Source organism: Erinaceus europaeus, chromosome 3 (assembly GCF_950295315.1).
Source record: "Erinaceus europaeus chromosome 3, mEriEur2.1, whole genome shotgun sequence".
In the NCBI taxonomy this organism is placed as follows: domain Eukaryota; kingdom Metazoa; phylum Chordata; class Mammalia; order Eulipotyphla; family Erinaceidae; genus Erinaceus; species Erinaceus europaeus.
In genome coordinates, this window is record NC_080164.1 from 172,768,357 (window position 1) to 172,792,089 (window position 23,733).

Consider the following 23,733-nt stretch of genomic DNA (forward strand, 5'->3'; position numbering starts at 1 on the left):
AGGCTCCACTACTCAGAGCTAACATTTTATTTTATTTTATTTTATTTTATTTTATTTTATGATAGAAAAAGAGGCTAGGGAGTGTGGTGGGCACACCAGGTTAAGCACACATAGTACAAAGCCCAAGGCCCCACTTGGAGCCACTGGCTCCCCACCTACAGTGTGGAAGCAGGTCTGCAGGTGTCTATTTTTCTCTCTCCTTTCTCTCTCCCTTCCCCTTCTGTCTTATAAAAAAAAAAATTAAAAAAAAGGGAAAGGAAATGAAAATGGCTGCCAGGAGTGGTAGATTTGGCAGTGTAGACAACGAGTCCCAGCAATAACTCTGGAGTGAAAAAGAAAAAAGGAAAAAAACAGAAACATAAATAAGGACACCAAAGCATGGGAGCTTCCTTTGGTGTGGTGGGCAGGACTAGCTCTCATTGGGGTCATGCACATGGCAAGGTAGGCGATCTCTCATGGAGCTATTATACCAGCCTATCTAACCTATGGTTTACAGTCATCTACTTTATTATACAAATGTGAACCTTATGTTATGAACTTTTCCGTTTGTCATTGACAGGTCCTATATGATGGGAACCATCTTTGTTCCCTTACTATAAAGAATGCAGATCATAGAGAAGGAAAAAAAAAATCAGTAGAGGGCTATTTTAAAAGAGAGCTGAATAAAAAAAGAAAATCAAGTAAAATATGTACATCTTCCTGTGTACTTAGTATTGAACTGTGAACTTTTCTTCCAGGGGTTTTAATAATTCTATCAATATCATAACTTGAAGAGTCACCGAAAAATAACAACTCCTAAATTAGACAAACACAGAAAAGGCTGTCACAACAGACAGATCTTGTTCTTTCCTATTTATTAAACCTTCTTGTTGACAATAGCTATTTCATCCCAAATCAGGCAACTTTTTCACCTAAAAATTTTGTTTCCTAAATTATAATATTATATATCCTATTATATAATAGGATATATAATATCCTCAAAAGGGATCAACCTAAATTATACTAAGTTAAACTCTTGCCTATTGTGTATAAAAAAATTACTAGAAATACTTATCCTAATCTTCTTTTACCAAGAAGCATTTTTTCCTGGAAGAGATGGTAAGACTGAGACTCAGGATTAATGGTATTGATTGGAAAGAGGCGGACTCAGTTCTTAACAGTCACTGGTAACATTTGATGGGAACATAAGAGTATTTTTTGAGAATGAACTACAAAATTAAAAAAAAAAAAATGAAACGAACTATTTAGGTGTGGTTTACACAGGACATGCCAAACATCATTTGTTGACATTTAATTATTTTAGATATGAATTTTAAAGTCACTGGAGAAATTAAATTTAAAATATGTTAACATTTGATTTAGTGGTATGATTAATAATCAGCAGTTTGTATACTTTTTAGTTATATATGCATGTACCTTTCTTGATTCAAACCAAGGATAACTATCATTAGTAATACTTGCTTATAAAATATTTAAAAATGCTTTATTTAAAGTTTAGGTTTAAAGATTAAATTCACCAAGTCTCTGCAATATAATTCTTAATTTAAATAGTTTCCTATGTTACTTAACTAAATAGAAATGTGTATCAGATACTTGCAAACAAGGCAGTGGTACAGTGTAATATATTTTTGTTTAACATCTGATTAGGAGACAGCAAAACCTCTATTGTAATAAATGTATTAAATATATATGTAATTTACTGAGGAGAGCCACGTAAACCCTGACTATCACTTTGGTTGGACATTTGTTGCTAGAGATTGGAGAGATGTTACCAATACCCTAACTCATATTTAACTAGGGGGTTTAAAAGTAACAAAGTAAAAAGAGTTTATAAATCCAGTTAAGAAATTAATAGAAATGAACAAAAAAGTTATAGGAAGACTTCCCTGGAGATGTTTAAAAACAAGATAAAAATGCTCATCTGTCTAGAATAGTTTTAGTGTGGCTTGCCTGCAGGAAGACGAACAGGATCTGCTCATTTGCAAAATTCTTATAACATCAGTTTCGTATTGTCAAGACACTGCCTTGAGCATATTTAGACAGCCCACAAGATTAAAGTTAGTACTCCCATGGGACTCATCTGATAACTGGAATTTGCTCTGAATAGGCCTGATGTGGTAAAGGAAAAAAAAGAAAAAACAACAATAGTTAAACAGTACATCAGACTGGTCATATAGACAACTATATAAAACAATACTTTGATGCAATTAAAAACCACTCTCCTCTTGTTCAGTCTTCCTTTTTCTTATTTTCTGAGTGACTCTGAACAGGACCTATCAAGGCACAATGCTGGGTGCAAATACACACAGTTTGTAATGATAAACAGGAGAAAGCACCGTACTTTTATTCCCAGCGTTGAATCTTGATATAGTTATTGCTAATACTGTTAATCCTGATGAGTTTTTATTCAGTTATTATATTAGAACTTAAGGTTATAATTTTAATAATTAGTAAATAAATCTTACTCTTGGATCTAATATATTTTGCCAGCAATCGTTCTTAGCTTGTAGGGATAAACCCAACTTTATACAAAGACCCAGGATATTGAGCTTATTTGAGGGAGTTTTTTTTAATAATAGGAAGATACATTTCAACTATCAAAATTCATAAAATTACAATTATGATCATACATATGTATGTATATATCTGGTCAATCCGTCATGTTCTTTACTGTTGGGGTAAGATGATGCACATGGAGGAAAAAGATTTTCAAAAATTCTGCTCAATTATCCCTCTACTTCTCATAGTAAACTGGGGAGCATCTCACTTTTCCTCTGATCTCTACATTTTTTTTTAAATCATCCTTCCAAAAGGATTAATGAAATGGAGATGAAAAGGAATAATTCTACTGTGGTTGGTATTTCACTCCTACATGAAGATTTAAAGATGGGGGAGGAGTTACTCAGGGACTTAGATTCCCTGAATATCTTTACTTAGAAGATTAACTGCCATCTGTTTCATAGCTTTGGAAAGGATTCTATGAATGACCGCAAACAGCATTCCTAAAGAGCTGTCTACTGTAACTGCTCCCTTTGACAGGGACATACAGGTGATGCAGTAGACACCATATCGTTTTTTTGTTTGTCTGTCTGTCTGTCTGTCTGTTTGTTTATATTGCTGTGACTACACATAACATAAAGAATTCATTTTGTCCACCCTACTATCTAAATAAACCTGAAGACTTCTCCATATCCTAACTAAAAATGATTAAAAGAAAGCAAATTAAATCTTTTTGGCATGTATCACAAAAACCAAGAAGATGTTAACGCTAATGATTTTACCCTTTATACGTAGAGCTCTGTATTTTACAATTTTTATATTTATAAAGTAGAAATGTAAATTTAAAAAATTACATCTGAGGAGCAGAAAAGAAGAACATATTGATAAACAACCATCTTTGGTGGGGAAAAACATTTTTCTCACATTTGCTCATGGAAAAAATAATTTCAGATTCCAACATGAAGAATTTTGAATATAAATTTAATCTTAAAATGTGTCTACCCTGCTTATTATTAGCAAAGAAATGTTGCACTCACTCCTGGTGGGTAATCTCAGTACATGGATTTCACAAGTGCCCCCCGCCAGCATCCAAACTGAAATAAAGCTAAGGAAAGCATTTTATGTTGTAGCAGTCACAATCAAAAAGCATCACGCGCAAGGGATATCTTTCTATTTTAAAAATTGATAAAGATGTAGTTTGACAATATAAGAATTATCATTGAGATTTTTAAATCTGGTAAATTCCTTCAGAGCTATGAGCACTTACAAACACTTTTCTACAGAAGACACCACAAAGCTGATTTATCAAGGGACAGTGTAGAAATGTTTTGTTCTCCTTTTTACAGAAGAATAAACATAGATTCTTTCATAAAGATATACCAGGGAAGACGTAAGAAAATCATTTATACAAGTATAGGATACAATTTATCATTCTCATACTTTTGATACTTAATGAAAATGGCAATCTAATAGCTTCGAAGAAGCTGGGACATCTGTACCCAACTAACTTTAACAAGAAAATAGCATCTACTCCTTCCAAGAAAAAAACAAAAACATTATATCCTATGCTTCCAATAAACTCCAATAACAATTGAAAAGAGAGTTATTGAAGTGAGTTGACAGTAAAAGGGAAGAAAAAACATTGTAAATAAATTATACTGAACTATATTTTTTCATTTTGTTAGATCAACCACTAGCCTTGAAAAAAGAATTCAACAATAATTTCAGTGTCAATACAGTTACTAAATGAGAATCTTTTGATAAGAATTGCAAAACCATTTAAACTTTACTGTTATATGTTCCTCTCTGCAAACTTAAATATATACCTAATATCATTTCATAATACTTAAAATATATACATTTATTTTGAAAATAAATTAGTTTTTGAAACTACATAAACTTGAAGAGATACTTACAGATTTTTAATATCAACTGCCCCACGGAAAGCCTTCCTTGGAATTGCCTGAATTTGGTTTTCACTGAGATCACTAAAAATAAGAAAGAAAAATGATTATATTGTAAAATATGATATAAAGGTGCTTTAATCAATGCATGTAAGATGTGATAGCACAGTCCTGGGGGGGAAAATCTGAAAGTACTATAATTAAATCGAAAGCATAAGATCCAATTTCTAACACATATATTTCATGTTTCAAGTATATATTAAAAGATTGAACTAAGTGGTTTCGTGAAGTACTTTTCCAGATCTTCAATTTCAGTAAATTATAAAATATGGTTCTTTTATTAAATTTAGAATAGGCTCAGTTCTGAGTAATAAAATATTTAAAGCAAACAGCAGATTGCTAATAAGTCAATTTCAAGGGGTTCTGAAGTTTAGTACCTGATTCTTCTCCAACACCACAGAAATAACTAATATAAAAAAACCTGTTCATTTTAGTGTCCTCCAAAATGGACAAAAGTTGATAAAATCAGGGCAATGTGATTAAGTTTTCATAGCACTTTAAGCAATCTTGAAAAATGGAGCATGGCAATCCAGTCCCAATAATAAAACCTACAGTTCCCACATGAAATATTAACAGCAGGCTGATTTAAAGCCTGCTCTAAATAATTCTTTTATAACCATAAACACTGACTGTCTATATTTGCATTTTAATTTAATTGAGAAATACATTTTAATCAAGGAGGGAAAGGCCCTCCTTAAGTTGCATGAGAAGTTTGTAAAAATCACTCATCTCAGGAATTAGATTGTTATTTCCCCCTCAGTGCTGAGATGAATTCACCATTCTGTGAGCTACTATGCTCAACAAACAGGAATATTACTATCCTCAATAAACAGGAATAGAAACACGAACGAAAGAAATCTATCTGAACATGGAAAATGCTCACCTAATTCTAAGTAACTCTACGGCAAAGCAGAAAGTTGACACAGCAAATACACAAATAAGTACCAATGATGGCACTGAAATACTCTGTGAAATTAAGGTAATTGATGCTCAGTGAAGAAAGAGCCACTGACCAGGGCTGCACAGCTGATGAAATTAGAGCCATTTGCCAACGGTGTGGAGTCATATAAGACTGAAGCTCCCACATGCTCTCCCCCAAGACGGCATATGAGCAGAGCTTGTTCTCATGCTTGTGGTGATGCAACAGAGGAAACTGGCTGGTACAGAGATTGAGTGCATGGTCTTGACCTCGTGAGTACCAAGTTTTAAACGGAGATTTGTGTTCCTATCTCAATATCTGCAAAGTTCAAAATGCAAATGGTGGCAAAGCAATTTGTAAGAATAGGTAGGTCAGTCTATTTAAAAAGTAAGGTCTTTTAGTTTAAAAAGGGAACAAAACACATATATTTTACTTTCAACAGTAACTTTACACTATGCGCTTGAGTAGACGTTAGAACAGCCCATAGCTAAGCATTACTGCTTTGAATGATTTTAGTACATCCTTAAGAGTAATAAAATTCCATTTCCGTAAAAAAAATGCTTATTTCTCCTGCTTGCTATTGATCCAGACTGACTTCCTTCCTTTGTTTAATTAACAGCACATATTTGAAGGTCTTGATGTTAGAAGCAGCACTCAAAGGAGTCTACCAAGCATGGAGAAGGAAAAGGCAGATACTAGAGAAGTGAAAAATCAGAGAGGGGGAAAAAAAAAAAAAAGTCAGGAGAGGACTAAAAAGTGAATGAAAACCAGAAATCTTTCCTGTTGTGCCTCTGTCAATTCAATGTTTTCTTATCACTTATTTTTTTTCCCCATTTCTCTCAAGACAAAGACAGCCTTATTGGAGAGTCATTTATTTCATCGTCTGCTTGCTTCCTCTTATTAGATACGGCTATTTCACTTGATAACTACAGTCCTACCTCTGCTTAGTTTTAGGCACAGTTTATTTAGTGGGACTATGGTCTCAAGTTGGGGGGATGGGAGATGAGTGAGAGGGATAAATTTAGATGGTCCATAAAGTCTAGTCACTGTTGAAGAACACAACTGAACTGAACAAGCTGTACTGTACTCCTAGAGTTTGATTTCAGTCCTTCCAGCGACGACCTTGGGCAGAAGGGCTGAGGAGGGCTTTTACCCTGCTGACAATAATCTTTTCACAAATGAGTAAGGGCCGTTAGTCTCAGAATTTGCTTATTCGCCTAAGTCAGAGACTGTGCAGCTGGATGCTTCCTGAGAATACTGCTGCCCAGATCCTGCTAGGACATCTCTGTTCATCTGCCCAGGTCACTCTCTGGTAGGTAATAAAAGTTAGGGGTCCCATGTTCCTTCTGTTTTGTGGGTCACTCTCATCCATTGTAAGAGGAAGAAGTTTAATATGGTGCAGTAAGAAACGATTTTTTTACACCCCTGTTTCCCACCTGCAAGGGGAAAGCTTCATAAGTGTTGAAGCAGGGCTGTAGGATCATTGGTCTCGGAGTCTCTCTCTCTCTCTCTCTCTCTCTCTCTCTCTCTCTCCTCTCAATTTCTGTCTCTATCCAGTAATAAATAAATATTTTAAAATAATTTAATACATGTGATAAATACAATTTCCTTACTGCTTGTAACAAGCTTGTAAAAAAAAAAAAAGAAATAAAAAAGTACAGCAAGTTACCACAGAATGCCATCTAGTTCAATGGTGATGGGGGAAAAAAGCCCAAGTGAATGCTAAGCTACTCAGCATTACTGGGGGGCTTTGCTTTCATTCGGCAGATAGCAGCGGTTTCCAAGAACCTATAGATAATGACAAATGAAGACTTAACTGCACTATCTCCTGGTTTTACAGGAAAAGAAACTACATTTTTAGGGGTGTCAGTCATTCCTACTAAATAGTGAGAAAGAGAAAGTGTTCTAGTAAATGTGCAAGACGGAAAAACACCTAGCCATGATTCAAAATATATAAAGGTGTCTTTGGGGCAGGGCTATGCAATCAATCTCAAGATGCCCTACTTGTGGCCCTGAATACAAGCTGGTTTTCTTCCTTCCACCCCTTGTTACTTGACTTTAGCCTCTGGTATGCCTTACACAAAGATAGGTTAGACCGTGTTAGAAGAAGGGACAGCTACAACAGATGACTGGCTGAGTAAGCTGTGGTCTATATACACAATGGAATACTTCTCAAGCTATTACAAATGGTGACTTCACCTTCTTCACCTCATCCTGGATGGAGCTTGAAGGAATCATGTGAAGTACGATAAGTCAGAAAGAGAAGGATGAGTATGGGATGATCTTACTCATAGACAGAAGTTGAAAAGTAAGAACAGAAGGGAAAACACAAAGCAGAACTTGGGCTGGAGTTGGTGTCTTGCACCAAAGTAAAAGATTCTGGGGAGGAGGGGAGGGACCAGGTCCTGGAACATGATGGCAAAGGACCTAGTGGGGGTTGAACTGTTTTGTGGAAAATTGAGAAATATTATAATGTACAACTTACTGTATTTTACTGTCAACTGTAAATCATTAATCTCCAAATAAATAAAGAGAGCAGATGGTGATGCACCCAGTTGAGTACACATGTTACCATGTGCAAGGATGAGGGTTTGAGCCTCCTGCTCCCTATGTGCAAGGGGAAAGCTTCTTAAGCGGTGGTACACTGCTACAGGACTGTCTCTCTCTCTCTATCTCTCTATCTCTCTCTCTCCCCCCCCACTCCTTTCATCTCAGTTTCTATCCAATATATGAATAACCAAATAAAATTAAAATTAAGAAAACTGTATCAATTTTTAAAAATCTGGAACACACATTACTACGCACAAGGACCCAGGTTTGAGCTCCCCATCAGCAGGCAGGAAGCTTTATGAGTGGTGAAGCAGGTCTGTAGGTGTTTATCTTTCTCTCCCCCTCCTTACCCCTCTTCCCCTCTAAGTTTCTCTCTAGCCTATCAAATAGAAAAGAAAGTAAGTGAAAGGGTGTAAATGGGAGGAGAAAAAAATGCATCCCGGAGCAGTGAATTTATCATGCAGGCCTTGAGCCCCAAGGATAACCCTGGTGGAAAAGAAGAAGAAGAAAGAGGAGGAGGAGGAGGAGGAGGAGGAGGAGGAGGAGGAGGAGGAGAAGAAGAAAGAAGAAGAAGAAGGAAAGAAGAAGAAGAAAAAGAAGAAGAAGAGAGAGAGAGAAAGAAAGGGGGAAGAAAGAATTAAAAATTAGTGGTCTGGGAGGTTGCACGGTGGATAAAAATTAAATTAATAAAAAAGAAAGAAGAATGACTCTTATGTTCTATGAGTAAGCAAGTGGGGGCTAACCGTTACTTCAGCTTAAGAAATATTTCTCCCAGAGAGATAAAGAATAGGAAATCTATCAGGGGAGGGAATGGGATATGGAGTTCTGGTGGTGAGAATTGTGTGGATTTGTACCCCACTTATCCTATGTTTTGTTTTTGTCATTTTCTTTTTACAAATAAAAAATAAAAAAGTAAATAAACAAAAGAATAAAAGAAATATTTATTCAATATCTACTAGATGCAAGGTGCTGGCAAGGGCTGATGAATTGGGTAAGTTCTATTTTCCAACTTCAGAAATTTTCAAATCCAGTAAAGAAACTGAGACAAGTAGTCAAACTGAAGTCCAGATGAGAAATTATAGACGAATGAATTAACAAAAGTCTAAAGTGAGGAGAAGAGAAGAAGGAGAAAGGTAAAGTGATCGTGTCAAGTTTCAAATGTGGGAAGCAAGCTTCTTCTTCTAGCGTTTGCCCTTCTTCCATAGCCAGTCAACAGCGTCAGGCTGAAAGCTGTCAGGAGCTGCTTGTTGCTGGCTTTGAAAGTGACTGGGATCCATGTGGATTCAGTCGGCTAGGAAGGATTGTCAGTTTCCCCAGTGAATGGGTACTCACGGGATGCACCACGAGAAGGTCGATCCAAGCAAGCTGAAGCATGGCGTTTCTGGTGAAATAAATGATGCAAACCAGAGTCTAGTGGTAAAGCAGATATTTTCATGTGGATACCTTTTGACCTGGTTTGACTTCAATGAATTTTCACTGGCAAAAATTATAACTGATACATAGTTGGAGTACTGGATACAGTTGTAGTATAACTAGTCTACTCAGATAGTGCTATGTAGCATGAGAGCTCCCACCCTGTTCCTTGGAGATCTTTACAAGCAAGTGAGACATTACTGATGGGAGTGCATGGTTCTGTGAACTGTGTGGAAGGAGAAGAATGAGTCAGAATTACTGAGTTAGTGGGATGGAGCTACCAAGGGAAGAGTCTTTAATTATATCATTCTAGGAAATTGAGTGTAAAAATGTGTTTCAGAGGAGGAAAAAAGGCTTGATTGAAGTTGATTTTTAGCAAGATTAATCTGGAAATTGAATTTCAGAACAGGCAGGGACAATGGGGAGAGAAGTGGCATTGAGCAGCATTGTGGAAAGAAGGGGATCCCTGATGAATAGGGCGATTCTTTTTGGAGAACATTAAGCATTAAAATTGGGAGTTGGGCTTAAATCCAAATAGTCTTCAATGCAAGTTAAGGTGACTGTCATCTTAAGGAGAGGTTGAAATCACTCAAATTTTATGAGTAAGGGAGTAAAAAAATGCAAACGAAGCAAAAAAGTAATTGGAGAAGACAAGTATAGTAATTGGGGAGCTGATACTGACAGGAGAAAAAAAAGATCAACTTTGGAATTTTTGTGGACACAAATAAATGGAGGAATATTTCATGCTCCTGGACTATTATAGGTAATAAAATGCCAGTAGGATGCAAAGTAATTTACAGATTCAGTGCAATATCTATTAAGTCCAATGGCATTTTTCACAGAAATAGAATAAACGATTCTAAACTTTGTTTGGAATATTAGGGATATAAAAGAACTGGTAAAGTATAGGGCTTGTACAACTTAGGCTATTGGTTCAGTTGCCGTTACCATACACCAGAGTGATATTCTGGATTCCCCCCCCCCCTCTCATATTAAACAAAGTAAGTCTTCTTTTTTTAATCACACAACACCCTGAGTAGTAAAAGAAAACTCTTGCAAGTAAGAGCAAGGACAGAGACAGTATCTTTTCTGAATTCAGACTAAATCACTGAACTATAGTAATCAAAATAGTGTGATAGTAACCAAAAACGGGACCATCCGTACAACAGAAAAGAGTATTTAGAGATAAATTCATGTGTGTGTGCTCAATCTGTAGCAAAAGATCCAATAAACCTACAATAGGGAAAAAATTATCTTGGAAAAACTGAACAGTCACATATAAAAACATGAAGCAGGAGCCTTAACGTACACCATAGGTAAAATAAGATGAAAACAGGTTAAAGATAAAACATACAAACTAAAACTATAAATTCCCATAAATAGCAAACAGTAAGCCCCTTGATATCATCAGTCTTAGCAATAATTATTTGGATTCAGTCCTGAAATCAAAGACAACAAACATGAATAAAACAGTTGGATTCCTTCAAACCAAAAACCTCTAAAGAAAAAGTAAATCATCAACAAAATAATAGTTAGCCCACAGAACAGGAAAATATTTGCAAAATACATATCTGATAAAGTATATGCACAAGTATATACTTTATAAGAATAAAAAAGCCAAAATATACTACATATTTGACAAAATACAAAATGAAGCTTAAAATTGAATTACGAAAAATGTTTAAATATGGAATAATCAAGTAGATATTTCCCAAAGAGCACATACAAATTAAATAGCCAATAGTTCAGTGTTAAGCTATTCAGTATCATCAGATATCAGGAGTAATCATGAAAATTATAACGAGTTTATCACTCCGTATGTATTAGAATGGCAGTCACAAAGAAATAAGAATAAACAAGTCATAGAAAAGATTTGTAGAAAAAAGAACACATGTATCGTTATTTTCTCTTTAATTTTTTAAAAAAATTATCTTTTTTTATTTGATAGAAACAGGCAGAAATCAAAAGGAGAGGGTAGACAGAGAGGAAGAGAGATAGAGAAACCTACAGCACTACTTCACCACTTGTGAAGCTTTCCCACTGCAGGTGGGGACCAGGAGCTTGAATCATCTGGGTCCTTGAACACTTGAATCTGGGTTCTTGAACACTGTAACATGTGCGCTAAACCAGCTGCGCCACCACTCAGGCCCAGAACACAGATAGGAGACGTAAATTAATGCTGTCACTAAGCTTACCTCTATGGAGAGTCCTCTAAAAATTATAACTCTTAAGTACCATAGCCTTCAGTATTTCCACTTCTGGACATACACTCAAAAGGTAGGAAATCACTAATCTAGAGATATATCTGCACACTTGGCCAGTGTGGTGTTATCTACAATAACCAAGACATAGATATAATTATCCAAGTTTCTCCTGATGGGCAAATGAATAAAACCATGTGATGTATACATATGAATGTTAACATATCACACAGCACATTGTCTTATTCTCTGTAAATACATTTTACTTATAGTATAAAATGTTATTTACATCTTATATAAAAATGTAAGTATCTATATACATATGCATATAGACTGGAATATTGAGCCACTGAAACAAGAAGCCCTGCCTTTGGAAGCAACATGGAAAAATCCTGAAGGGGTTATGCTAAGTAAATGAAGTCTGTCACAGACAAATAATAGTAGAACTATATGGTGTCACTTATATTTGGAATCTAAATGAAAGCCTAACTTGAAAACATACTGTACACTTGAATATTGCTAAACGAAGAAATTTTAAGAGTTCCTATCACCGGGAGTTGGGCGGTAGTGCAGCAGGTTAAGTGCACATGGCGCAAAGCGCAAGGACCAGCGTAAGGATCCCTGTTCCAGCCCTCGGCTCCCCACCTGTAGGGGAGTCGCTTCACAGGCGGTGAAGCAGGTCTGCAGGTGTCTATCTTTCTCTCCTCCTCTGTCTTCTCGTTCTCTCTCTATTTCTCTCTGTTCTATCCAACAACAACGACATCGATAACAACAACAATAATAACTACAGCAACAATGAAAAACAACAAGGGCAACAAAAGGGAAAATTAAAAAAAAAAAGAGTTCCTATCAAAAGCAAAAATTTGTAACTGTGAAGAGATGGACATTAGCTAGACTTACTGTGATAATCATTTTCCACCACGTACATCAAATCATTATGTTCCACATTTTAACCTAATACAGTGTCGGACATCTGTTATATCTCAATTAAACTATAAAAACACCAAGACTAGGCTCCTACAAATGCTCAGGTGTGAGCATATGGAATTTTCCACGCACATTCAAAATATTGGCTGCCTTAAATTTGATCCATTTTTTTCCCATTTTCTGAGATGACAATGACATGAGAGTACCGAGAGGTTTTCCTGTTGTAAAATGAATCTTGATGTAAAAGGTATAAACGAGGGTGAATGGAAGAGGTTTAAAATAGTATAAAACAGTCTAAGTTCCTGGTATTTGCACAGTTGGAAATAAATCTGCTTTCCAGAGCCAGGTCTGAGAAGTGGCCCTTAGGGACGTCAATCTATAAATATTAAAAATTTCCATTTCAGGTTGTCCCCATTTTATTTCACCGAGTACATTCCCTAAACCGCCTCAGTAACACCTCCAACCACCCCCCCCCCATCTTCCTATTCTTCATCATCATGGTCATTGTTGGGATATTCATCACTGTTTTATACATGGCTGGGCTTCCAACTTGATGTCTGCCTTGATTTATGATCCCTCCCAACAAGCCGCGCGCACTGGCATCGTATTGGTATGAGGTCTTGAAGTCTTTCTCATCTCACTTGAAGTGACACCATCCTTAGATCTGTTCAACCTAAAATCACTGGAGTCTTCATTGTCATCTAACATTATTCCAAATATACCTCCATCTAACCCACCAGCAAATCATCTTGTACGTACAGATAATGATCTAAGTTAACCTCTTCTTCCCTGATAATACTGCCATGCCATCCTATGTGGACTTTCCTCCTCCACCATCCTCCTCCCACTCTTCCTCCTCCTCCTCTTCCCACTCCTCCCTTCATTTCTTTCCTATTAACAGTATTTTGCCACATCACTCATGAAAACTTCCTACTTCCACTAGTGTCCCATAACTAACAACAAAGGAAATCACAAAGTATCATTGCATATTAAACTAAAAATTAAATATCAATAGAAGTATTAGAAAATCATAAAACATATTTGTTGGGGAGTCAGTTGTGCCCTTTGTGTTATGAAGGTGACATGCAAATATGTATTCTGACTCTTCCGAAGGTTCATTTAATTCTTAAGTAATTATCTCATGTGTTAGAAGGCCAGGATTTTATTTCAACTTATTTTTATGAAATTCTTGGTGTAGAGTAGGATTTCTCAGTCACCAAAGTTTTCTGTACATGAAGTACAGAGAAAAAAAGAAAGAAAGAAAAAGCTCTTCACCAAAAAGCACAGAGCATTATTGTAAAGGGAAGGAAAAGAGAAGGCTTGGGGTCTAACCAAGTAGCAAAATGTGTTATTATGGGCACAGCAAGGGAGGTAGGAAGAGAAACTAAACTCCGGAGAAATCTTTAGCTATACTGATAAAGGCAACACAGGGGAGATTAAACTACTACAATGTTCCACAAAGAAAACTAGTGAGATGAAAAAACTTATTACAGAATCAGGAAGAGAAGACGCTAAGACTCTGCCTTGGTTATAACTATGTACAACAGATACAACTTGGGATAAACAATGATAGTTCTGTGGGCTTGGCAGTGGCACATTAGGTTGAGCGCACATAGTACAAAGTACAAGGACCCAGGTTCTAGACCCAGCTCCCCACCTGCGGGGGAGGGGGGTGGGAGAGGGAGAGGGTCGTGTTGCTTCCCAAGCAGTGAAGCAGGTCTGCAGGTGTCTTTCTCTCTCCCTCTCTATTGTCCCCTCCCTTCTCAATTTCTCTCTGTCCTATCCAATAAAATGGAAAAAAAAAAAAAAAAGTCTGCCAGGAGCAGTGGATTCACAGTACTCTGTCATTGAACCCCACCAATAACCCTGGGGGCAAAAAAAAAAAAGATAGTTTTCCAATCCAAATCCAGGTTAGTGCCCCCCAATGCTGATGCTTAGTAGACTCAACATCTCAGCCTGTGTAAATGGGAAAGACATCCCTTCAGCAACTATCCTACATATTCTCTTTGTGGAAATCAATAGCATTTCCTGACAGGCCAAAATCTGATATAAGCATTGCTTTGTAATATTTCTTTTGCCTGTATGATATTTTTAACCAGATTCATTATTAATTCTTGATAAGCAACACCACTTAAGCCACGTCTCCTGGCACTTTTAATCGTTCTTAACAATAAACACATATGTTAACTACCTCTGTCAGATCATGAATTAGCTCTTTTTTAGGACTACTTGATGTTGTTCAGTCACACAGTTTTCATCACAGGATAATCACAGTAGCTTCTGGTACTCAGCAAGCAAAGTTGTACTGAGTATCATTGTAATGATATCTAATATTTGTCTTATCTCAAAAATGCCTTAAGAGAATTGCATTATTATTATTATTACTGGCATTAAGTCTTCACTGGGGCTTCATTGTCCCAGGTCATTGTTGTTGTTGTTGTTGTTGTTTTTTTCCAGATAGAGAAAAGAGTAGGGGAAGAAGGGAGGGATGGCCAGCAGCGGGCAGAGTGAGACAAGAGACCATAACGCTGAAGTTTTCTGATGTCCAGTGGGTGCTGAGCTGAAACCTGGGTTGCACCCATTGCAAAACAAGCATGCTATCCAAATGTGCCGATTTTCAGCAGATCAACAGTGAATTTGTCCACTTAACAGCACAAGTCAAAATGTTTCAGATAAGACTCAAGATATTTAAGTCTGAAAAGATGTGCGGCTTCAAACTGATGAAAGCTAATATTTGCTGGGGAATTACATACTGTCAGACAAACCTTAGTAAGTTGTTGTCCTTAATCATATACTGAGTGGAAAGCACTTCTCAACATTAATGTCTAGGATTACTAGGAAAGCTTATACACAATCCAAATGTGAACTACTTGGAGGTAAAGTCCAGAGGCTTACAGAGATTATAAGATTTCCTTGCTGGTGTAATGCTAGCAGGTGGTGGTTCAGGGCTTTGAACTTGTTCTGTTCTCCCGTCCTCATGCTTTTAACCAGGACCTGGTTCTGTAGACATGTGAGTCTCTGGCGGTACAGTCCATCATCCTGTAACTGTGGTCTCAAACCGTGGTTCAAAGAGTACCAGTAACAACCATCTGGGAAAACTGTTTTAAAAAGATCACTGGGAGTCGGGTGGTAGTGCAGTGGGTTAAGCTCACATGGCACAAAGCCCAAGAACAGGCCTAAGGATCCCGGTTCGAGGCCTGTTCGAGCAGTGAAGCAGGTCTGCAAGTGTCTTTCTCTCCCCCTCTCTGTCTTCTCCTCCTCTATACATTTCTCTCTGTCCTGTACAATAACAATAATAACTACAATGACAATGAAAATGTATAAGGGCAACAAAAGGGAAAATAAATAAAAATTTAAAAAATTAAAAAAAAAAAAAAGAAGAAGAAGATCACTGTGGGCCAGGCAGTAGCACGGCAGGTTAAGCATACAGGGTCACATGGTGCAAAGCACAGGAACAGCATAAGGATCCCGGTTCCAACCCCTGGCTTCCCACCTGCAGGGGAGTCGCTTCACAAGCAGTGAAGCAGGTCTGCAGGTGTCTATCTTTCTCTCCCCGTCTCTGTCTTCCCCTCCTCTCTCGATTTCTCTCTGTCCTATCCAACAACAACAGCAATGACAACCATAATAATAACGACAATGGGAGTCGGGCAGTGGCAAGGCGAGTTAAGCACACATGCACAAAGCGCAAGGACCGGCTTAAGGATCCTGGTTCCAGCCCCGGCTCCCCATCTGCAGGGGAGTCATTTCACAAGCAGTGAAGCAGGTCTGCAGGTGTCTGTCTTTCTCTCCCCCTGTCTTCCCCTCCTCTCTCGATTTCTCTCTGTCCTATCTAACAACGATGTCAATTACCACAACAATGTTAAACAACAAGGGCAACAAAAGGGAAAATAAACAAAAATATATAAAAACTTAAAAAATAAAAATAATAACAACAACAAGGGCAACAAAATGGGGATAATGGCCTCCAGGAACAGTGGATTCATAGTGCAGGCACCAAGCCCAAGCAATAACCCTAAAGGCAAAAAAAAAAAAAAAAAAAAAAAAAAAACCACTAAGCTCCACTCCATCATTCTAGACTGAGTCTCTAAGGAAACACCCAAGAAGCTGTATTTTTACTAACTTTACCCTGACCCTGGTCTTCGAAGCCAATGTTAGTCCCACCAGATATCTCTAATATGGCCTTTGCTTATGAGCATCATAAACAGGAAATATCAATAGAAGATAAATAACACTAAGCACCACTGAAGACAACACTGAAAAAATACACAGGGGCTGGGTGGTGGTGCACCTGGCTGGGTGTACACATGACAGTGTGCAAAGACCCAGGCTCAGGCCCCCACTACCCATATGCTAGGAGGAAGCTTCATGACTGGGGAAGTAGTTCTGCAGGTGCCTCTCTTTCTCCCTTTCTAGCTTCCCCTCATCCTCAATTTATCTATCATATTACACACACACACACACACACACACACACACACACATATATGGGCAAAGAATGGAACTGAATAAGAAGGTTAATATTTTTATCATGCATGATAAAATATGCACAATTAAAATAACCATTACCTTAATCTTGAAACAATAAGTACTACTTAATGAACTATCAGAGATTTGAATGTTATTTAGTTTATAAAAGAGCACACTAGGGTGGGGGTACATAGCTTAATGGTGATGCAAAGAGACTCTCACACCTGAGGCTCCAAAGTCCCAGGTTCGTCTGCACCACCATAAACCAGAGCTGAGCAGTGCTCTGGTAAAAAAATAAATAAACAAGTACACTTGCAACTATTTTTTTTTTCCCAGACAGCCAAGTAGGGCACAATAAATACTACATAGTAAACGATCAGAGATTTAAATGTTATTTACTTTACAAAAGAATCTATTTGCTATTAGTTTTTCTAGACTGCCTAGTAGGGCACAAGGTTTTGATTTAAGCCCAACCTTCACATGGATACCACAATGATAGGAAGAGTGGTACTGTCTTCCTTATTTCCTCTTGTTAAATAAATAAATAAATACGCCCTGGGTTCATTCCCTGACTCCATAAGAATTCTAATAAATAGATAATAAAATAAAGTCTGCAATTTGAATGAGTAATAGGAGAAAAAAAATTGAACAGCTACCCAAGCTTCATATAGAATAATAAAGCTTTAAGGAAGCATTGTATTTCACTCAAAATGGCAGCTATTAAATGTTATCCCATTTGTGTCTCTTACATGTCATTTTCTTGACAAGGTAAAGGATAAACTTAAAATAATCCTAAACTGGCATATTTGCTAAGACTTATAAGACAAATTAAAAAATTGAAAATACCTACTTACAAAAATGTAGTGACTATGAATTCATAATGTAACTTATGTATCCTTTCTCTTGCTTCACTGAAAAACTGTATCCATCACCCTGCTTCATATTAACCCCAACCTTTTATTGAGACAAATGAAAATGTGACCCAATCTCCTCATCAAAATAACAGCAAAATAGTCAGGTAAATGAGGTATGCATAAGGAAAGAATAAATACAAATGCATATTGCCATCCACGTACAAATAATAATAAGCCATAACTAGAGGGAGACAATACAGAAATCAGGAAATATTGTTGAAAGACGAGGGCACTGACCAGGGTACCACGGTCTTGATAAGAGTGATTGGCAAGAAGAACAGTAAAGTATTTTTTTTAAAAAAGAGCTCTGTGCACAATGAGAGAAGACAGTTATATAAAGGGAGACATCACTGAAGGTAGTTGACAACAAGATGGGGGTCTGCTATAGCAACAATTGATTCTAAGGGAAGAGAAGTTGTGTGGGGAGTCCAGGACATTTGAAGAAGATGAACTAGAGTCTTCAATCTCATTGGGATGCATTGGATCGACCTTCTCGTGGTGCATCCCGTGAGTACCCATTCATTGGGGAAACTGACGATCCTTCCTAGCCGACTGAATCCACATGGATCCCAGTCACTTTCAAAGCCAGCAACAAGCAGCTCCTGACAGCTTTCAACCTGACGCTGTTGACTGGCTATGGAAGAAGGGCAAACGCTAGAAGAAGAAGCAGTAAGAATCAACATGAACTAATGAGACAAGATTAAAGAAGGGTTTGAGGACTCTTTCTGCAGATAGAACACAACTAACTAGTGCAGAACAGCAAGATTTGCAATTTATTTCGCCTCATAGTTGTTCCTGAAGGTAAATTTATCAGTGAATCAAAGTCAGTGTGTATACTCAGTTCTGGTCTTAGAAGAGTTTTGGTTTTAATAGATAGCCAACCATCAACTTCTTCTTTCTAGAATTTCCAATTTTCAGCTAAAAAGTTCTTGATACTAAGATAAAATGTGGGGCAGGTGGTGGCATAGCTGGTTGAATGTACACGTTACAGTCCATCAGGACTCAGGTTCGAGCCCCTGGTCCCCATCAGTAGAGGGAATGCTTTTTGAGTGATGAAGCCGGGCTGTAGGTATCTTCTTTTCTTCTCTATCTCCCCTTCCTCTAAATTTCTGTCCCTATCCAATAAATAAATGACACTTTTAAAAAAAAAATTTAAAAATTTTTCGTGGAAGACAAACCTCAATTAAAAATTTACCTACAAATCGAGTTGGAGAACATCAAAACTCAATAAACATCACCTATTTAAAAAATTTTTTTGCAGTTTTTGAGAACTTTATTATGATATAATTCAGATACTCAGAAATATACTATTCTTCGTTATACAATTCCATGGCTTATGGAACTGTATAACAATCACCACCATGTAATTTTAGAACATTTATTTACATTGTCCCTATAAGAAACCTGTTCCCATTAGCAGTCCTTCTCCCTCTGCCCAACCCCCATACTCTATCTTATGGATATATCATGTTTCTTTTGTTGACTACTTAGGAAACAGACGTTATAGACATTGTTCAAAGTCAATAACTAGTTTTTAGACATTGACAATGTTAGTCTGTTATTTAGATCCTCCATGATACTTCCATATAAAAAACATTGAACCAAGAACAAGACTCTTACAATTATTAGATTTTGACCATCAAAGAGGGTCCCTAACTTTAGACCATCTGAAATTCTCTCAAATACGCTATTCTCTTTGAAGATGTGCTTGTTTTGGTTCCACCCTGTTCTTCCCTTACTTTTCTCTGTATAAACCCACAACAACTCTAAAATGCATGATCTGTTCTTTTGACAATGTACACAGAATTTGTGTAGACTACAGAAACAGCTCTTGTTATGTTTTGCATTTAGTATAGAACTTTTTCAAAAGCAGGAATCAATAGATCTTTCTCCAAATGAATATATATACACATATCTATGTAGACAACACAGATGAATAAATATTAAAGACATATTATAAATGTATATCCATGTGACACAAAGAAAATCTCACTATTTGTAAAATAAAGCTATGTGTAAAGATATATATATATATATATATTTGTTATGCAGATACATAGGAAAATTGAAATACTGGGATCTAAGACAGAATTTTTAAAAAAAGAATGCAATGGTTTTGATATAAAGAACTGCTGTGTCATAACTCCTAAAATGGTCACTTTAGAGGCTTCACTGGAAGCATTCTCTAGACTCTTCTCCATGAATAAAGGAAGAATAAAGAAAGCAACTGTCAAATATGTTTAACCTAAGCACTCTTCACAGACACCCCATCCATTTCTAAAATATAAAGGCAACTTTTAAGAGTATGATTGAAAAAAAAAGAGAGATCTTTTTGCTTCTTACTTGCAAAGGTGTTGAAATACTGCATCAGCTTTTAACAGAAGAGCCAACACTGCAATGCTGTGACTTTATTGCTCACGACGTATGGCTTCCAGTGGACTATCCCATTAACCTCAGAGTGCAGTGATATCACTTTAATTATATAAATTGAAACAGCAATGCATAATACCTATATCATGTAAAAATGGATTCACTTTATGTGAAAGTGTCTAAACTATCTGTCACTATGAAGCAATAAATTTGCTTTAGATGGCAAACCTGTCTGTAAATTTAATTACTGGTAATTTTATTTTCCTCCACGGTTTAACCTCTCTTAGTGTCTGACCGGGAATATCATAAATCTGTACTTCCACGGACTACTTTGGAAACTACTGAGTAATGATAAATGAGCATTTGCTCAGATTTTAACTTAGCAAAGCAAATAAATATAAATGTGGGTGAGAAACAATTATGCCAAACTATAAAAGTCACCATAGATTAAACTCCAAATTTGTTTTTAAAAAAAGTATAGTTTACTTAACAAAATGTTGTTGTTATACATCTAATCAAATAGTGCATTTCACACCAAAAAAAAATAGTAATAACCATTTCCATGTATCTTAAGATCCAAATAGCTGTGTGAGGATAAGAAAAATATATATATTGAGCTTCCCTAGAGAGAGATGTGTGTTAAAGGAAAAGACCAGTTTATATGTAGTACAGACTTGCGCTGCATTATAGATCTGATCTCCTCAGTGTATCTCAAGGGTCTCCCTGTGAGGAGATCATGTGAAGACAGGGGTTGAGATGCATAAGTGTTCCTTACCAGTGCTTTCACTTTGCTCTTAGAATTCCCTTCAGGGTAGCTACCTCAAAATGGAGGAGAAAGAGAACAGTGTTGTAACGGGTGGAAGCATGTTTTGATGTTAACGAAACGTGTGCCTTCTTCCCCAGAACAGAGAGACAGATGAGACTGTCAGTGAGGGTTGAAGAGTCGCAGCGTTCAAACTACTGTCTGTGGCACTTGCTGGTGTGTCTGGGCATATGAATCCAACTTGCTAAACTATCTTAGCTTTATCTTTAAAGGGGCAATAAGAAATCCATCACATGGTTACTGGATGGAAGAACAGAGGTTATGCTTGGAAGGCTGCTCAGCACCGAGCAAGCACCTATAAATGTGAGCCTTGGCCGGCGGAGTCAAGATTCAGCATTCCTTTGTGTGCTCTCTCCACTGAAGCTGAACTTACTTATTCCAGTGCAGGGCCAGGAGCAGAGGCTTGCATGACTTCACCCTCCAGCACTGCCTTTTCATTCAGATAGAGAAGAAAGGAGGGAAGGCCAGAGGCCAAGGCACACAGAAAGAGGAAGAATTTCCACTGATACCATAGCAGCTCCCATGTGGTGCTGGGGATAACTTAAAAAATATGTAGACTTGGGAGTCGGGCGGTAGCGCAGTGGGTTAAGCACACGTGATGCAAAGCACAAGGACTGAGTAAGGATCCCGGTTCGAGCCCCCGGCGCCCCACCTATAGGAGAGTCACTTCACAGGCGGTGAAGCAGGTCTGCAGGTGTCTATCTTTCTCTCCCTCTCTTTCTTCCCATTCTTTCTCCATTTCTCTCTGTCCTATCCAACAATGACGACATGAATAACAACAACAATAATAACTACAACAATAAAACAAGGACAACAAAAGGGAATAAATAAATAAGTATTTAAAAAATATGTATACTTAAGTATTCATTTTATGAGAGGAAAGAGAGAAAGTTACCAGAGGACCACTCAGCTGTGGCACATATAATACCAGGGGTAGAACCTGGGGCCGTATGCATACAAGCCCAAGTCTGTACCACTGAGCTATTTCACTGTACCACTGGGCTTTTCAAGGTGAATTTTCGAGCAGTTGATCTGCCTTCATCGCCTAAGAGTTTGTTTGACTCTGGATGTGCCACCTTGCCTTGAGGCACTTTTTTTTTTCCATTCTCTAAACTTCAATTTCCTAGACTTCAAACATTTATTTCACTGGGCTGTAGGGCAGATTATATAAACTACTTAGCACAGGATTTCACACATAATAATGCTCAGGAAATGTTACCTATCCTTTTATTGAGGAAATACACACCGACAAACAGGATCTGAGGTTGTGCTATAAAATTTAAGCACACCAATTATAGGCATAATAGTACAATTTAGGATGAAGTAGAAAAGACCCTTTTCACAATTAAACACAGCAACTGTGAATTATATTGCTGTCATTATCAATAAATACTTAAAACAATCCCAGTAAGCACTAAGCTATTTTAAGATACATTTTAAATTCAGGAAATTTAAATTCATCATGTAAGTCTGGCTTCTGAATTACAAAGAAGGATAAGAGGTTCACAACCCATATCCGGGCATGTCATAATGTTCTGAATGTATAAAAGCCACTTTATAATTTTTGAAAGGCAATCTGAAGTTAATGTTTCCCCTTAATGTACAAACCAGCCTTAATTATGCAACTCACAGACATCTGGAGGGGATCTGAAGTCACATTTTCATGATATCATGAATTCTGGACTATAGCAAAGAGGGAATTGACCACAGATAGGGAACTGGGAAAGCAACTTCTGGTTCTGACTGTGATGACAGTGGCAGATGGGTCCCTATGGATGGAGAGATGGGGAGCAGGCATATCAAAGCCCCCTCACCTTGTTGTCCACCTCTCACCCCACAGGAAGTCTCCCACGTATGCAGTGGCACAGCTGTTTGCTCTCAGACAGACACCATCAAGATGGGGTAGAAAAGAAACAGGCCCAAGACAACTCTGCAGATGTACATAATCTAAGAATGAGAGCTGTGTTGAACTATGAGGGGGAAAAAAAAAAAAAGAGGGAGGAGAAGAAAAAAAAGACCTTTGAGGGGAAGAAAACATGGCAGAGGAAGAAAATGGAGACAAGATAAGCAAGAGAAAAATAAAGAATGATAAAAATGGTGGCTGCCCAATGACACACCCAGCTAAGCGCACACAGTATTAAGCGCAAGGACCTGTGAAAGGATTCGGGTTTGAGCCCCCAGCTCCCTGCCTGCACGAGGATGCTTCATAAGTGACAAAGCAGGTCTGCAGGTGTCTATCTTTCTCTCTCCCTTGCTATCTCCCCTTCCTCCCTCAATTTCTCTGTATCCTATCCCCCCAAAAAAAAATGGCCATCAGGGGCTGTTGGAATCTTAGTGCCTGCACTGAGCCCCAGCAATAACCCTGGAGGGGAAAAAATGCTAAAAGCACAGGCCATATGACAATTTGCTCACAGAAGAGTCAGATGGATTATTTATTTTCTTCTGTCCTGACTACGGTAGGTTTATCATCATTTTAAAAATCAAGCAAAGTGAACCCTTCAACTTTGTTCTTTTGCAGTATTCACTTAGACTTTATTATCAACATATGCTTAGTAACCAAAAGGGGTTTTTATGGCTGCTATAGGGCCATCTCTATATTCTTTAGAATTAAAAAAAAAAGTTTAAGAGTTGCGGGGGGGTGGTGTCTCAGTGGCAGAGCACGTATCTTTCATGTGAAAAGTGCTGGG

At 37.4% G+C, this 23,733-nt stretch overlaps 1 protein-coding gene across 1 annotated transcript in view; it reads right to left on the minus strand.

The window, feature by feature from the left end:
- SLIT2 (slit guidance ligand 2) overlaps nucleotides 1–23,733 on the minus strand; it is a 349,772-nt gene that overhangs the window by 107,263 nt on the left and 218,776 nt on the right. Inside the window, exon 5 of the mRNA XM_060187732.1 lies at nucleotides 4,416–4,487. Within this exon, the coding sequence (XP_060043715.1) occupies nucleotides 4,416–4,487 (72 nt within the window). The remainder of the gene's footprint in view (nucleotides 1–4,415; nucleotides 4,488–23,733) is intronic.